The sequence below is a fragment of the Miscanthus floridulus genome, chromosome 5, assembly GCF_019320115.1.
Source record: "Miscanthus floridulus cultivar M001 chromosome 5, ASM1932011v1, whole genome shotgun sequence".
Lineage (NCBI taxonomy): Eukaryota > Viridiplantae > Streptophyta > Magnoliopsida > Poales > Poaceae > Miscanthus > Miscanthus floridulus.
This window is the reverse complement of record NC_089584.1, coordinates 141,334,298-141,349,729: the sequence shown is the minus strand read 5'-3', so window position 1 is coordinate 141,349,729 and position 15,432 is coordinate 141,334,298. Positions and strand designations below refer to the sequence as shown.

Sequence of the window (15,432 nt, the reverse complement as noted above, 5' to 3'; positions counted from 1 at the left end):
AAATCATTCTGAAAAGGGAGGTAATTTTAACAAAGGATAATCTAGCAAGAAGAAATTGGAATGGTAGTAAAGTTTGTTGTTTTTTTAATAAATCTGAAACCATCTAATATCTTTTCTTTAATTGTCATTATGCTCGTTTTCTCTGGCGTGCAGTTTATTGGGTGTTTGGTACCCCTCCAACAAGTGCATCTCATTTGTTTGGGGCATGGTCAAAACTAGGCCGCCGCAAACACAATTTGCTTGTTTTGACAGGAGCATCGGCCCTGTGCTGGGCAATTTAGCTCACAAGAAATGATTTCGTTTTTAACAAAAGCCAAAAACAAACTTTTTTGCAGGTACTGTTTTGGGGGACATATTGGCTCCGATTCTGGACTCAATTACAGCGCTTGGATGAGCACAAGACTTCTATTGTGGATGCATGGAGGCTTTTAGAGTCTAGTGCCATGTTTCTGTTTACTTCTCATGGGTGGAGTTTCTCTTATCGCCTTGGACATTAGGATTAGTGCCCTGGTTTTATTTTAAGTGTGATTTAGTAATAGTTGGTTTGATTCTTCCTCCCAGAGGAACGATGAATCCGAAACTTATGTTTCCATTATGTAAAAAAAGAAAGTATATTTTTCAATATTCAACCTGCATAGTAGTCTGATTTTTAATCTTTGAACTATGAAAAGGACACATTATACAACTAGCAAAACCAGATAAATGTGGTCCTCTTGAGTATGGATGAAACTGAATCAGATATGTACGGATATTACGGATACCAATAAGGTAGTTGTTTCTTTCTCAGATTCACAGTCGAATACGGATAGTGTCAGATACGTTGAATATTGATATTTATATTATATTTGTATTATAAATGCATCAGATTCGGATACAGTATGAATATTAAATATCCGGATTCATCTATGGATTATCTAAGTTGGGTTTAGACCCTTTTCAGACTGATGATATCGGGAAATATCCATCCTATTTTCACTCTACTCTTGATAGTTGTAATTTTTTTCCTATTTTATAAAAATAATAAAAAATTTAGAACTAGTTTGTTTCTATTATTATTGCTGCATTGTTTGTAGTCATGCTTATTATTTGGAACTAGTTCAAAGTTAAAAACGAGATTGGCATACAATTTAGAGGTTGAAAATATACTTTACCCTCTATATAATGTATGTAGTGTTGTCCCTAATCCTTATGTGGTCAGGGGTGGATCCAAAGGGGGGCTGCCGGGGGTACAACCCCCTAGCGAGCCTGATTTTTTCATTAGACCACGGTTACTTAGCCTCAAATCACCATTAATCTCTAGTCCTAGTTCCTAAATCTTCATTATTTAGTCCCCCTTTGTTCCCATCCTGCATCCGCCACTATATGTGGTGACCATGTTCTTACGGTGAACTACACTAAAAGTTGATTAAAATACATTGAAACACAATCACTATGAAATATTACAAACTCACAATGTTTGCCCAAATCAAAGTTAAATAGTTCATCAAGTTTCACATGGTAAGACAAAAAATTGTCCGTATTCCCCGACATATCCAGAATGCAAACTTTCTCTTGAAACAAAGTTTAGTCTTTTTGAAGGTCTATAGCATTTGCTCCTTGTATTCCAAAATACAAATCAGTTTTAGTTTATTTTAAGTTAAACTTATCTACCTTTGACCAATCATATAAGAGTTTTATTAGTAACATCTATAATATCAAATAAATACACTACCAAAGACATATTTTATGATGAACTTAATAAAACTAATTTGACATAGTAGATGTTGGTACACTTTTCTATAAACTTTATTCACATTTGAGAAGTTTAACTTAGGATTAAAAAAAAACTATATACATTTTAGAACGGAGGGAGCATGTCGACAATTGTCCATGAAATGGAGCAGCTTCTGAATGACTATTGGAACTTTACATTGCCTGTAATCAAACATTGTTATGAACAAATATCGTCTAATTTTGCTCAAATTTACATCACGCTACCAATTTTGACTCGCAGTGTGCACTGCAGCAGGCTAGTACAATTTAACCACCCTTCGTGTGTGTTGCGTGCTGAAACAAAGAAATTTCCTAACCATGGATCATGCTGATGCTTGACATAATTTCACCCAAACCCATCAGATACATGAGCACAAGTGACAAGTCTAGCTAAACCAAAGCCCGTTTTGAGCCTGCAACCAATGCCATCATATCAGCTTATGAGCCTCCCAGGCAGGCTACGCCTTGGCGTTCCAGAGCTGACTGAGCTCCCCCCTCTTCGCTCCAAGCAAGACGATAACTCCTGCACAAATTCGACGCAACAACAGCTATAAGAACTCTGATATATTGCCCACCAGAATGTGTAAAAAGGAATCAAAATTTCTGTTGCTCTGGTACCTAGTGTTCGAAGGAACAAGGTAGAGCAGAGCTGGCTGGACCACTGTTCATTAGGTACAAGCCAACATATGTGCATGACAAGCCTGCATTGGCATGACATTGGTTTTTTAGAAAAAGAATCAGGCAGGGAGCTGCCGATTATATAAAAAACCAGAAAGGCATGACATTGTTAATGTAAGCAGTATTGTTCTTCTCTGAAACTTAGATTCAGAGATGGACTGACTGCTACATACCGAAGGCATAACCAATCATTAGGCAGAGGAAATAGCCGTCTGTCAAATCTTTGCCGTGTGTTCTGTCAAATCTACAGTTCAGTTGCAGCTGGTAAGTTTCAGTCGAAGAAACGATTTTGTTCTTATAGCTGAAATTGTGGATGAGATCAGAGTCCACTTCAGGTATTCACCTGAAACTGAAAGCAACAAGCAGTCCTGGGAAGAGAATGTCCCCGAATCCAATCATGTCATACCCATTCCACGAATCGAACTCCTTTGGCATCTTCAGTACCATGGGAAGGCTCGGCCCATCATCACTGCCACGAGCAACCTGAATTTTGCGAGATTTCATTTCGGCTATGCTCAGCTCACGACATGAAAATGTTCAGTTAGCAGCCATATGTGATTTGAAACTCACTGTGATCATGACGCTTTTCTTGAATATAAGGGGGGATATGAAGACCCAGAATATGTCGTAGAAAAAAGCCGCGACAAGGAGCGCCGTCGCAACCTGAAAATAATGATCTAGTGCTCGTCAGAGATGTGCTCCACTCCAGTTGACCAAAGCAGATGAAGAAAATATGTCATCTTGAAGAACTTGTTGAACCATAGCATGTCAGTCCATATATAACCGCTCGTACTTTTATGTTTGGCATATGCACCACTTGCAATACTAGAATCATCATGCAGATGCCCTGGATGAAGAAGAACCGTGTCAGTGAGCACAGTCACTGATGAAGGATGGGAGCAAGCAGGAAAGTAGCTGTGAATAATGAGATGAGGAGAGCACATTGGGCTCCTCGGACACAGGCCCATGGATCTTACGTACCATGAGGTTCTGACCAACCCAAGCAAGCGGTGAGTTCTGGTGTGTGGCCCAGGCCAAGGCGAAGATGAAGGCTAGCGGCAAGATGACTAGCGTGACCACCTTCACGTTCCCTAGAGCAGGAAGCTTCGCTTTCGCCTCGCGACACCGCTGGCAGAGTCTGCACGCAGCAGTTTTTCAAGAACTAGATAGGCGTATGCAAACAAGCACTGAATAGGTAGCACACGAGTATATGCACACCTTACAATCAGAGATGATGCCACGTATTCCATTCCCTGCAAGTAGATGATGACAAGTTACAGATGAGGTGACTGCACTTCGTGCATTAGCTGCGTCGATCATGTGAACCAGCAAAGTTCATTGGAATTATTGGGTATGTACCTGGACACCCCCGAGGCAGAAGAGGAAAACCAGGAGCCAGGCGGACCAGCTGGAGTTGAAGAAGAAGAGGAAGAGCAGGACAAGCGATGACGTGATGATGAACACGAGCGCCGTCTGGGTTTGCAGCTCCACGACCTCGGCAGTCCGGGTTCTCCTCCCCACCCAGGGAAACATCGCCCTGCTTGGTAGGCTGGAACAAGAAAGGCGGTCGTTGCCACATGGACATTTCAATTTCAATACTCTTTGCAAGGTTCTGCAGCAACTCTGCCCGATCGACGTTCGGTTTCTTTTGTGCGTGTGTGCTACGTACCTCTTCTCCGACGACGGCGACGGTCCACACGGAGGCGCAGGCCACCGTGCCGACGGCCATCATCCATAGGAAAGGTATGGCGCCATCGAAGGACGGTTTCAGCGGCGCGTACATGAGAATGTCGACTGCGTGCAAGAGAACCGAATCATAGATGGATGAAAATGGGTACGTACGTGGCACATGAGAGCGTGGCGGTACTGGGAACGCGTAGCTATCTTTTCTCACCCTTGGCCCCGTCCCCGATGGCCGACTGGACCTTGTCGCCGGCGGACTTGGCCACCATGACGACGGGGATGCCGATGTTGGGAGGTGGGTCCTTGTCGGAGCAGACCATCCTCTGCAGGTCGTCCTCGTCGTTGACGAGGAGCAGCGCCACGGCGCCGCCGGCCTCGGCCGCCTTAGCCTTCTCGATGAACGTGCACTCCCCGCGCACCGCCACGGCGACGGAGCCGGCGAGCTGCGCGGACGACTTGGCGCAGCCGGTCTTGGGGCTGGGCACGACGGCCCGCTGCTTCTGGTCGTCCGACGCCGCGTCCGGCAGGACCGCGCCGAACCTCGCGCTGATCCCCGTCAGGCTGCTCCGCTCGTCGCCGTCCACCCAGTACGTCACTTTCACCTTCTGGAGCGTGTTATCGCAGCCGGGGAACTTGGGCGAGGTGCCGTCGTCGAACTCCGAGCCGGTGCCGGCGCCGGCGGCGGGGCGCGCGAGGAGGACGATGGAGAGGAGGAGCGGGAGGAGGGCGAGGCGGCCGCGGGGAGGGATGGTCAGGAGCGCCATTGCCGTGCCGGCTTGCCGCGTGCGGGGAGGCAGGAGCCAAGCCGTCGTGCGCGCGCGCGTCGTCCGCCCCTGCCGCTGCGAGTCTGCCTCAGCGGCATGCACGCATCGCCGAAGGCGCCGTGTGTGTAGCTAGGTATTGCTATTTTCCGTTCCGAGTGTCGCCTTCTCCGATCAACCGATCCCTTCATCGTTTCTCTGTGTAACTGAGGTGGGTGACATTCACCCGAACCGTTCTCGGGTATCTCCACGTACGAATTTTTTCTTCTTGTATGTATGCATAAATCAGAATATTATTGGATTAATTTTTTCTAAGCAGCAAAGCAAGCATCTGTAGCTGTACACTCACAAACTTCCCCTGTTTCCATTACTCCTGTCATTCCTGTGCTCTTTAGTGAAAGCACTGCAATCAGTAACATACAACTCTATCACTGATAACAGCTCTATGCTGTTGAAATGAAGATATGTTTGTTGTAAAAAAAAAACCCGAACATGTCCTACCATTTGTGATTAAGACACATTACAAGTATTCAAAATAAGAAGTAGAGCTTATACCATTATTCTATGAATAAAGTTAAAATTAATATTCCATCCGTTCCAAATTATAAGTCGCTTTGAATTTTTTTGATACATCCATTTTGCTATGCATCTAGATGTAATATTATGTCTAATACGTAGCAAAATGAATGAACCAAAAAAGTCAAGTGACTTATAATTTGGAATGGAGGGAGTAATAGACAAAACACTGTAAAGAGCAATATATATAACTAAGAAATGCTTTAAAACACCATGAAATAGGATAAGTTTAGGAATCCATTTATGTAAAAAAGCAGATCACAAAAGGGACTAAAAAACGATGTAGACGTCTCACTGGATATTTGTAGGATTATGTAGAAATTTCGTGTTTCTGGTGAGAGAACGTACGCTTCCAGTGATGAGAAACAGTTCCTTTCGCGCATACTGATTTTTAAATTTTAAAGCATTTTCCTTGTTCATATGCATACCTCTTAGCCAGACATTCCTTAACCTTTCTTAACCTATTTTGCATACTGTTTTTTAGCATTCATTCGCATACCTCTTAGACTGTCTTCAACAACCGCGACCCAAAATGGAAGACCCATTCGTCCTTGTGATAGCGCTACAGATAAAAGGTTCAATACTTATTTTTTTATCTTCTCCAACAATCCTCTAAAATGGATCTTACATATATGTACTCTGTTGGAGGGGGTATTGTGTTGAAGACCCATTTTGAATTTAAGTTCGGTAACGGATCTCCGGATCTCCTATTGGAGACAGCCTTAGCCAGCCATTCCTTAACCTATTGGCCGGGCAAGCTCATATGCTCAAATGAACCTCTAATCCTTCCTCACCTCTCATATGCTCCAAATGAACCTCTAATCCTTCCTCACCTCTCATATGCTCTAGGCTGCTCATGCTCCTATTGACCCTCTGTTAGGCTGCTCATGCTCCTATTGACCCTATGTTACAGAAGCGTTAACTGGAAGGCCCAAAAAGTTTACTAAATGTTCCGCTGTTACAGCCCAACGAGTATACAAAATTTGGAAGCCCAACGAGTATACAAAATGGGCCTCCGATTAATTAGGCATGAATAGCCATGAATAGGAGGGCCACGACCGATTAAATAGCCATGAACAGGAGGGCGCGCCTTTAATTGGAAGCCCAACGAGTATACAAAATGGGCCTCCGATTAAATAGCCATGAATTGGAAGCCCAACGAGTATACAAAATGGGCCTCCGATTAAATAGGCATGAATAGGAGGGCCACGACCGATTAAATAGCCAGGACCCCAATAGTGCAACGCCCAACAACACGCGAGGACCCTAATAGCAAGCTCTGTGATTGGCCCTCTCCCGACTAATAAATTTAATTTCAAAGTTCGCACATGACCCACTTATCAGATATTAAACTGATAATAAAAATAAATAATACACTTTATATTAGCCAAAAAGCCGAGAAAGATATGAGTTGCTCTGTTGCCCATGGTCTTCTTTTATAGCCTTCCTCTGGCTCCGCTCGTCCAAAGTCTCCGAGGTGGGACTAAAATGAGTTGCGCTCCGCGCAGGCACGGCGCGCGCTCTTTAGTACCAACAAGGCAACAAGGCGTCGGTGCTAGCCAAGCCGCAGGGAAATGGGCTCGCTAAGGCCGATCAATAGCCAGCCCACTAAAGAATCCCTCGGCCCTGGAAGGCTGGAATTCACTCATCGTCTCCTACTCTCCGTACACAGCTACACTTGGCTTTGTCAGAGTTTCGATGCGGCCTCCCTGTCCCGCCGTCGCCCTGCCGACGCTCCTCTCCCGCCTCCGCGCGTGCAGGTCCGCCTCCCACGCGCTCCAGTGCCACGCCCTCCTCCTCACCTCGGGCCACCTCGCAGCCTCCCCGCTGCGCCTCTCCAACCTCCTCCTCCTCGCCCTCGCGTCCGTCCCCGGCGCCGCCGCGCTCGCGGACGCCGTCTTCGCGCGCCTCCCGGAGCCCGCGCCCCGCGACCCATTCCCCTGGAACACCGCCATCCGCCTCCACGCCCCCGCGCGTCCCCGAGCCGCGCTGCTCTACTTCGCGCGGATGCGCCGTTGCGGCGTGCGGCCCGACGCCTACACGTTCCCCGCTGTCCTCAAGGCCTGCGGCTGCGCGCCTGGCTGCAGGGCCGGACTCCTGGTTCATGCCGAGGCCGTGAGGAGGGGCCTGGGCGCGGACCTCTTCACGGTGAACGCGCTTATCAGCTTCTACTGTAGGATCCTGGACTGCCGCTCGGGCAGGAAGGTGTTCGACGAGGCAGGTGGCGTCTCGCGGGATCTCGTCTCGTGGAACTCCATGGTGGCTGGGTACGTCGGGTGCGGGGAGATGGGGCTCGCGCAGGAGCTGTTCGACGAAATGCCACAGAGAGACGCGTTCTCCTGGGGGACCTTGATCGACGGGTATGGGAAGCAAGGTGGTGCTGGTGTGGACCGTGCGCGCGAGTTGTTTGATCAAATGCCCGAGAGGGATTTAGTGTGCTGGAACTCGATGATCGATGGTTATGCCAGGCATGGAAGGATGGATGAGGCGAGATCACTGTTTGAGGAAATGCCGGAGCGGAATGTGATATCGTGGAGTATTGTCATTGATGGGCATGTCAGGTGTGGGGAGGCGAAGGAGGCTTTGGAGTATTTTCAGAGTATGCTACGGTGTGGCGTAAGGCCTGATACGGTCGCTGCCATGGGGGCTATCAGTGCTTGTGCTCAGTTGGGCGCTTTGGAGCAAGGAAGATGGCTTCACTCTTACTTGGAGAAGAAGAAGGTGCTGTCTGATGTTGTGGTGCAGACAGCTTTGATGGACATGTACATGAAATGTGGGCGCTTGGATATTGCCATGTTGATCTTTGAAAGCATGGCTGAGAGGAGTGTGGTCACTTGGAATGTGATGATTGTTGGACTTGGAACTCATAGTTATGGTCTGGATGCTGTCATGATGTTCCGTCGAATGGAGGCAGAAAGGGTTGCAGTGGATGATCTTAGTGTACTTGCCATTCTGACTGCTTGCACACATGCTGGGTTGGTCTCAGAGGGTTTAGAAATATTTCACAGAATGAAAAAGGATTTTGGGATAGATCCCAAGGTAGAACATTATGGTGCATTGGTTGATCTACTTGGCCGTGCCGGACATTTGGATCAGGCCAGGCATGCTATAGAAACAATGCCCATGGAACCGACTCCGGAATTGTGGGGATCTCTTCTTGCTGCCTGCCGAAGCCATAGTTGTGTTGAGCTGGCTGAGTTATCAGTGGAACGTCTTGCAAATCTTGGAGCTGATGATTCTGGAGTCTATGTTCTTCTGTCAAATATCTATGCTGATGAAGGAATGTGGGGTGATGTTTTGAGGATTAGGAAATTGATGAGTGATGAGGGGATGAGGAAGGATATTGGGCGGAGTGTGATTGAAGTGGATGGAGAAATACATGAGTTTGTGAATGGAGGTGGCTCACATCTTTGTACGGATCAAATATACTTGATGCTGTGGAATTTGTCTAAAATGGTACCATCTATTTGATTGCTCCTTTCTGCACCAAATTTGCTAAGTCCTTCATCATGATGTCTGTTGATTTAACATTCTAGACATGCACCAAATTACATCTGATGGTTCATAGCCCTGATGGTAACTGGCTATTTTTCAAGCCTGAGTTTTCCAGCTCAAGCACAAACAGTGGCAACTTAAACAACACTAGATCGATGAGGATCTTGAGTATCCATGTGCGGTCCATTTTATTAACTTTTTCTTGACGTGCTTGCACAGTGGTGACTCAACATGTGATTGAACGAAGAAGCTTTATATTTGAGGCTGCAGTTGTTTACTCCTTTTAGTCTGTTCTAAAGGGCATAATGCTAACTGTCTGGACTAGCCACTTGTGGATTATGGGACTTAAAAGTGGTTTTAGCCTTTGAAGGACAAGTTTGGTCTCTAATTGAGAAGTGTCTGCACCTCCGTAGCATTGTTCTTTATATCATCACTTCATCAGAATCAAGATACATGAAGTTCAAATATCAAGATTGTATGTTGCCTCTCACTTCTGTCTACTTTCTGCATTTCATTTTGTAGCTGTGTTGTTGATTGCTGATTACAAAATGAAAAATGGCTGATATTGGGAACAATAGTTCTACAATTTGGACTATGAAATATGCCTTGTTTTGGTTCTTTGGCTTCAAAACTGAAAAGTAACTGCTTTCTAAATTACCAATCTGTTTTAAGCATATAGTCCTGACTACCTGATCATCAGAAAGTTGTGTGATTTGGCAACTCATTTTGTTTAGTCAATCTAGCATGAGTTAGACATCGAAACGGTTCGTCCTCTTTGCTACTTGTACAGAAGCATGCTCAAGCTTAGAATTTAAAATTATATCCTAACAGAGTTAACAATGATGATCACTTTCAAGCTACATAGGTGCTGCTGGACCATGGGTTTGATGCTGTGTTGGCGTCAACCTTGGTGCATGAGACTCAAGTATAGCTTGATGTAGGTGTCTTATGCACGCAAAATAAAAACAGATCGATATGGATCCTCTGACTTACATCCATGTGAGTCTTAGATTCAGGACCACCTGAGAGGGCGCCAGTATGACCTATTCTTGTTTATTTAAGACAAATGGTGAGATCCCATTCTATTGCCTAATAGTAGTACTGGGTTCTGGGCCGCTACATGTCAGATTTTTTTGTTGTCTAGCCGTATGCATCTCCTCTCTTGTGTCCCTCTCAGAATAACAGTGTATTCTATTTTTTCTGTGCTTCTGTTGTCCTTTTTACGATATCAGCAAGTGTTGAGCTACAGTCATAGTATGTAGCAAATTGCTATCATCCCATGTGATAACTGATGAGTCAGCGTAGTGTGATTTACTCAAGCAAAACTCTTACTTTATGTTTTGAAATTATTAATATGAAATATAACAGACCTTTTAATGTGCGTCTCAGCTTATATTTTGAGGTCTGTTCATACTTCATAGACTCGATGATGCATCGTAGCCATAGGTCAACTATACTATTTATGCACACTTACTTTAGATGTCAAAATTGATAACCATTTACTAACAAAATTACTAGTCCATAACCTGAACTAAGCATTTTAAAGTACAAAATGCCCCTCCATACTCCAGTCCTCTACTAGCTAGCCTCTTGTAAAATAGAAACGAAAAAAAGAAGCCTTTTCAACAGAGAAAACAAAGAATAGAAGGAAAAGAAGAGGGAGAGCCAAAAATGGGGGAAAATACTACTATTCTCCACGACATACCATAACATAGAAGCTCCTCCTACTCATTGAAGATCACCTGTGGCAAACACACTTGTAGTGGTAAGCACTGTTCATGGGGTCATTTGCATCCACTGGGACTTGCTCAGCAGTACACTTGAATCGACACCCCCTGCACTCGTTGTATGTGCATATTGGAGCAATTGAGCCGATCAACATTCTCCTTGCATACTTCGACAGTATGTCCTTGTTTAGACCCTAATATCAAGGCATGTGAAAATATCACGCTAACTATACTTGCTTGAAGGTCATTAAGCACTTTGTGTGTTAACCTATTCCACTTTTTTTTAAAAAAAAACATTAGTTTCATTTCTTGTTTCTATTCTAAAGTTTTTTCTAGTAACACTACAGGAGTAATGTTGGAGGCAAGTGGTTGGCATTTTCTCCTTCCAAACTTTTCCTTGCATAATTCATGTGTAAAAGAATAAAAAAGTACTGCAAGCCTTTGAAACTTAGAAACCTGAAGAACGCTACTTAACTAAGATAGGTACCTTGACAGCCTCCTGCAAAACTATATGTTTAGCAGGCAATTCCTGGTGGGGATATTGCACCACATAATCAGCACCTTCACCGCAAATTAGATTCATATGAGCGAATAAGCAGTGAAAGTGAACAAAAAGCAAATACTAAAAGAAAGAAGGGACTCGTCTCATTCAAGGAAAGAGGAAATAAACAACTCAGGTGTTTGTGTGAGGGGAAGAACCTGATGTTCTGTCATTGTGACCTTGGCTGCAGAGAGCATGGCGGATGAGCAGGCAAGAGAGAAGGAAGAAGAGGAGCAGGGAGCTTGTGGTAGTTGTGGGGCAACCATTAGCCATCCCTCTTCTTCAAATGAGCAATGGATAGAAAATGGGAGGATGGTGCTTTATTTGGATTCTGAGAAACAGCATAAGGAAGCGAGTGTTAGGGGTTATATAAACTGGAGACAGGTGCAATGGCTTGTGTGTGGCCGCTGTGACTCTGCTCATGCCTTGCATATGCATATCCCTGTGCCGTACCATGCAGAGACACTGGTTTGGAGAGGGAGCAGTGGGGACTGCGGAGACCACCAGGTGGCTCCACCCTCTGGTATGCACGAACGCACGGGATAACAGACGCGTCTGAAACTTAGCTACGGGGGCCTTGCTTCAATTATTACCATAGCATCACTTTGTCTGCTATACATGTTCCTTTCTGCATTTTTTTTTCTGTATCCGATTTTGAACGTAGCAATACTTTTTTTACAGAACAATCGAAGTTAGTGGGCACAAGGTTCGAGTACAAAGTTTGGGTGTTTCAGTATCGCACAGCAGGGAAGGTAAGGTTGACATGGCACTTCCCGGACAAAAAATGAATGGAAATTAACTCCATATCTTCAATCTAAGACGGTGAAAGAGAAATCAACCAAGCTTAAGCTAACAAGTTCGGACGGACGGATCTTGTGACCAATAGAAGCAAATAGAAAAATGGAGAGCTGAGCAGCGGAATAGATGTTTGAGCCCCGCAGCTAGAGCACCCACAGTGTAGGGAAGAATCGATGCTTCAACTTTCTCTCTTGTTTGAAGCAAGCACTGTGGCTACGGATACTCAGCTGAAAAAACTTGGCATCGAGGATGCAGAGGCATCGGTGCCCGTTTCACGTGAACAAAGTGAACAAAATTGAAGCAGACAAACATCTTTTCTTATTTAGTTAGAGAAGATGCTTGACGAAAGGCAACAAATGGAGAAACTATTCTGAGCCTGTGATGGTGACCCCGCAATGCCAGAGGAGGGGTTCGCAAGCTCTGGATCCTGCATCTCTGCAAGGCAAGGGTTGCTCAGTCCTCCTGCATCTCTGCAAGGGCAAGGTGTTGTTCCGTCCACCGCTGTCCATCTCATGTGATCTCGAGCCATGGGCGGCACGCATCTGGATTTCATATTCAGAGCCGTACCATCCACAGCCTGGTGATATCTCGTCGACAGTAATGGTTGGAAGCTCTGGATCTGCAACGTATTTTTGTTGTAACTTTTACATGGTTCTTCGACACCCCCTTTGGTGGAGGATGTTGCCATGTTGGGATCGGATGTGAGCAGGCTTCAGCTGCTGTTGCTTTCAGTCTCAGAGCTGCTATGGTACCACTGGTCACGACTCACGAGGCCGTAGCTGAGCCCTTGCTTAGTTTCCACCTAAAACTTTACACCATGTCACATCGAATATTGGACACATGCATGAAGTATTAAATATAGACTAAAAAATAACTAATAACATAATTTACGACTAATTTGCGAGACCAATCTTTTAAGCCTAATTAGTCTATAATTTGACAATAAAGTGCTACAGTAACATATGTGCTAATGACGGATTAATCAGCCTTAATAAATTCGTCTCGTGGTTTACTGATGGATTCTGTAATTTGTTTTTTTATTAATATCCGAACACCTTATGTGACACATCTATGTAACATTCGATGTGACACCCTAAAACTTTATAGCCGGGATCTAAACCAGGCCTGAGTCAAAATGTGGTCAAACTAATTTGAGTGGTAAACAAGCTATAAGACACCGGTATGACGACGCATGCGCTGCTGGGTACACAGCAGGGGTATTTGGCTGCAATGGAAGCATTCGGCTGGCGGGTAAAAAGAAAGCCATGCATGCATGTGAGAACTTTACCATGCATGTAGAGCAATCTGTTTCCTACTATTTGTTTGATTCTGCATGCTGCAAACGGCTGGTAACAAAAGGCAGACTATTCAAAGCAAACATGCAGCTTTATTGGCGCGATCTGTGTTTACAGTTTTGCGCCACGAACTTTCTGTGAAAATCTTGTGGGTAAGCTAGGCCGGTCTGCTGGCAATCTGGCATGGGTTTGACACTCGTGACAGTAAGGATCTATCTCGCCTCGATCGTCGAACTGTTAGTGCACAGAACAAAGGGAGACTTCATCGGTCGGACGACCTGAGGAATCTGAAAAGTTTTGGGTCTGTTCGTGTAAGCTTATTCAGAATTATTTTTTTAGTTACGTATAAGTATTTTTCTTTCATAATATTTTAGTATAAACTAAATTTTAGCATCAGCGAACAGGTGATGTTTGCGACGACGTGTGGACCCATAGCAATGAGGACGCAACAAAGAAAAAAGGGGTAATTTCTTGTGTGCCATTAAAAAAGATCGTAATGCTCTGTTTGTCCTTGGAAAAGTTCAGCGGTCTTCAGCTCCACTGCTCTAATTTTTTTGTGTCCTCCATGTCACTGCCGTTAGTTTGGACTCTAACGCCGTCAAACTGCAGGTGTGAAAAGTCAAAAATACCCTTAAGTCTAAATATGTCATTAATTTTTTTGAGCATCTTAACGACTTCAAATGAAAAAACTCAAAACAAGAAAGTTGTAAATTCTGTTGAGATCTATAATTTTTATATTAAAATTATCTTCATTTAATTCCGCAAAAAAGATATGATTTTTCTAAGGTATATTAATCATATCAAATCATATTTTTTTGTGGAATTAAATGAAGATAATTTTTATATAAAAATTATAGATCTCGACGAGATCTACAACTTTCTAGTTTTGAGTTTTTTCATTTGAAGTCGTTAAGATGCTCAAAAAAATTAATGACATATTTAAACCTAAAGGTATTTTTGACTTTTCACACCTGCAGTTTGACGGCGTTAGAGCCTAAACTGACGGTAGTGGCATGGAGGACATAAAAAGTTAGAATAGTAGCGCTGAAGACCGCTAACTTTTCTAGAGACATATAGGGCATTGTGATTTTTTTAATGGCACACGAGGAAGTTCCCCAAGAAAGAAACACGTACGAGAGGGTACACAACGTGGCATGCGGCTGACGGATAGCCTGACGATCACAACTGCACAAGCATGCAGCCTGCAGTGCAGCCCGTCAGAGTTTGTTACCCGTAGCACTGAAATGATAAAAGCAGCAACAAGACACGATGGATGGCCTAACATATAACACGAAACACGGCGTGGCATATAGACCCAGCAACTAGTTCTAGTTGGCGTCGCAGGACGCCGGCGGGTAGTCGCACTTGCACTTGCTGGCGAGGTCCATGACGCGCGCGGCGTCGATGTCGCTGGGGAGAACGCTCCGGTAGTTGCAGAGGCAGCTCCACCGAGCGGTCTTCACCTTGTCGCAGCAGAGCGGGTCCGGCGCGGCCTTCGTGCTGCCCACCTTGCAGTAGGGCTTGCACACGTCCACCGCGGACTCGTCCACGCCGCAGAGCTTGATGGCGCTGGCCGCGGCCGCCACGGCCACGATCAGCACGGCCACCAGCGCCGCCGCGTTGCTCGCCTTCCTCCTCCCGGCCATCGATCGATCCACTCGAACACTTAGTTAGCTGGTTTGTGTGGTGGCGGTCGGTGGTCACGTCATCGATCGGAGTCGGACGGGCCGGGGACGGCGGTGGCGGCGGCCGGCCTTATATAGGAGCGGGGTAGCGCGGCCCGTGACGACGTGCATGTGCTCGCGGCTCCATCCGGCGCAAAGCGTGCCAAGTCACGGGCAAGCCAGCGATCCGACGATCGCCATGCGTGCACGCGCAGAGATGCTCCTGCAAGCGGAAGCAGCCAGTAGCCAGCCTGCCTCTCCATCGGTAGTAGCATGCATACCCATGGGCATGTCGACGGTAACGACGACGCTGGTATTGCTGGAGCCGGATGCATTCTGCCCCCTTTGCAGCGTCGCTTCGTGCCAAGTGGGCTCTTTCTTTTCACGGTAGTATATGGTTCATTCATATAGTAGTAGATAGCTTCATCTTGGCGATTACGAGAAATGGTGCGTGGTCGGCGA

The 15,432-nt window shown here is 45.5% G+C and overlaps 3 protein-coding genes, 1 non-coding gene and 1 pseudogene across 5 annotated transcripts; 1 reads left to right on the top strand and 4 right to left on the bottom strand.

Moving 5' to 3' along the window:
* Nucleotides 1-1,890: 1,890 nt before the first annotated feature.
* LOC136450998 (signal peptide peptidase-like 3) lies at nt 1,891-5,006 on the bottom strand (annotated as a pseudogene).
* Nucleotides 5,007-5,124: 118 nt separating this feature from the next.
* Nucleotides 5,125-11,696, bottom strand: LOC136450997 (EPIDERMAL PATTERNING FACTOR-like protein 9). 2 transcript variants are annotated; one of them, XM_066451713.1, is made up of 4 exons: nt 11,372-11,696; nt 11,160-11,233; nt 10,651-10,866; nt 5,125-5,263 (listed from the first exon to the last, which is right to left on the bottom strand). In XM_066451713.1, exons 1-3 carry the CDS (start codon nt 11,484-11,486, stop codon nt 10,684-10,686), a joined length of 372 nt encoding a protein of 123 aa, XP_066307810.1. In that variant the 5' UTR covers nt 11,487-11,696; the 3' UTR covers nt 5,125-5,263; nt 10,651-10,683. The 2 variants fall into 2 exon arrangements, with proteins under 2 accessions (XP_066307810.1, XP_066307809.1); XM_066451712.1 differs by lacking the exon at nt 5,125-5,263 and having other exon boundaries at nt 10,420-10,866.
* Nucleotides 6,662-6,858, bottom strand: LOC136455691 (U2 spliceosomal RNA). Its single transcript, XR_010759171.1, has one exon. It is a non-coding gene; the product is annotated as a U2 spliceosomal RNA (small nuclear RNA).
* Nucleotides 7,149-9,214, top strand: LOC136450996 (pentatricopeptide repeat-containing protein At3g29230-like). Its single transcript, XM_066451711.1, has one exon. The coding sequence runs from the start codon at nt 7,149-7,151 to the stop codon at nt 8,919-8,921; it is 1,773 nt and encodes a 590-aa protein (XP_066307808.1). The 3' UTR covers nt 8,922-9,214.
* A 2,938-nt stretch (nt 11,697-14,634) lies between the features above and the next one.
* Nucleotides 14,635-14,952, bottom strand: LOC136455510 (putative lipid-transfer protein DIR1). Its single transcript, XM_066455507.1, has one exon. The coding sequence runs from the start codon at nt 14,950-14,952 to the stop codon at nt 14,635-14,637; it is 318 nt and encodes a 105-aa protein (XP_066311604.1).
* Nucleotides 14,953-15,432: the final 480 nt, after the last annotated feature.

Excerpts from the sequence above, each read along its gene's own strand:
- LOC136450996 (XM_066451711.1), top strand. The coding sequence starts at position 7,149 with ATGCGGCCTCCCTGTCCCGCCGTCGCCCTGCCGACGCTCCTCTCCCGC.
- LOC136450997 (XM_066451713.1), bottom strand. The coding sequence starts at position 11,486 with ATGGCTAATGGTTGCCCCACAACTACCACAAGCTCCCTGCTCCTCTTC. Across the intron at positions 11,234-11,371 it reads TCACAATGACAGAACATCAG|GTGCTGATTATGTGGTGCAA; the intron begins GTTCTTCCCCTC and ends TTTGCGGTGAAG. Across the intron at positions 10,867-11,159 it reads TTTTGCAGGAGGCTGTCAAG|GGTCTAAACAAGGACATACT; the intron begins GTACCTATCTTA and ends CCTTGATATTAG.
- LOC136455510 (XM_066455507.1), bottom strand. The coding sequence starts at position 14,952 with ATGGCCGGGAGGAGGAAGGCGAGCAACGCGGCGGCGCTGGTGGCCGTG.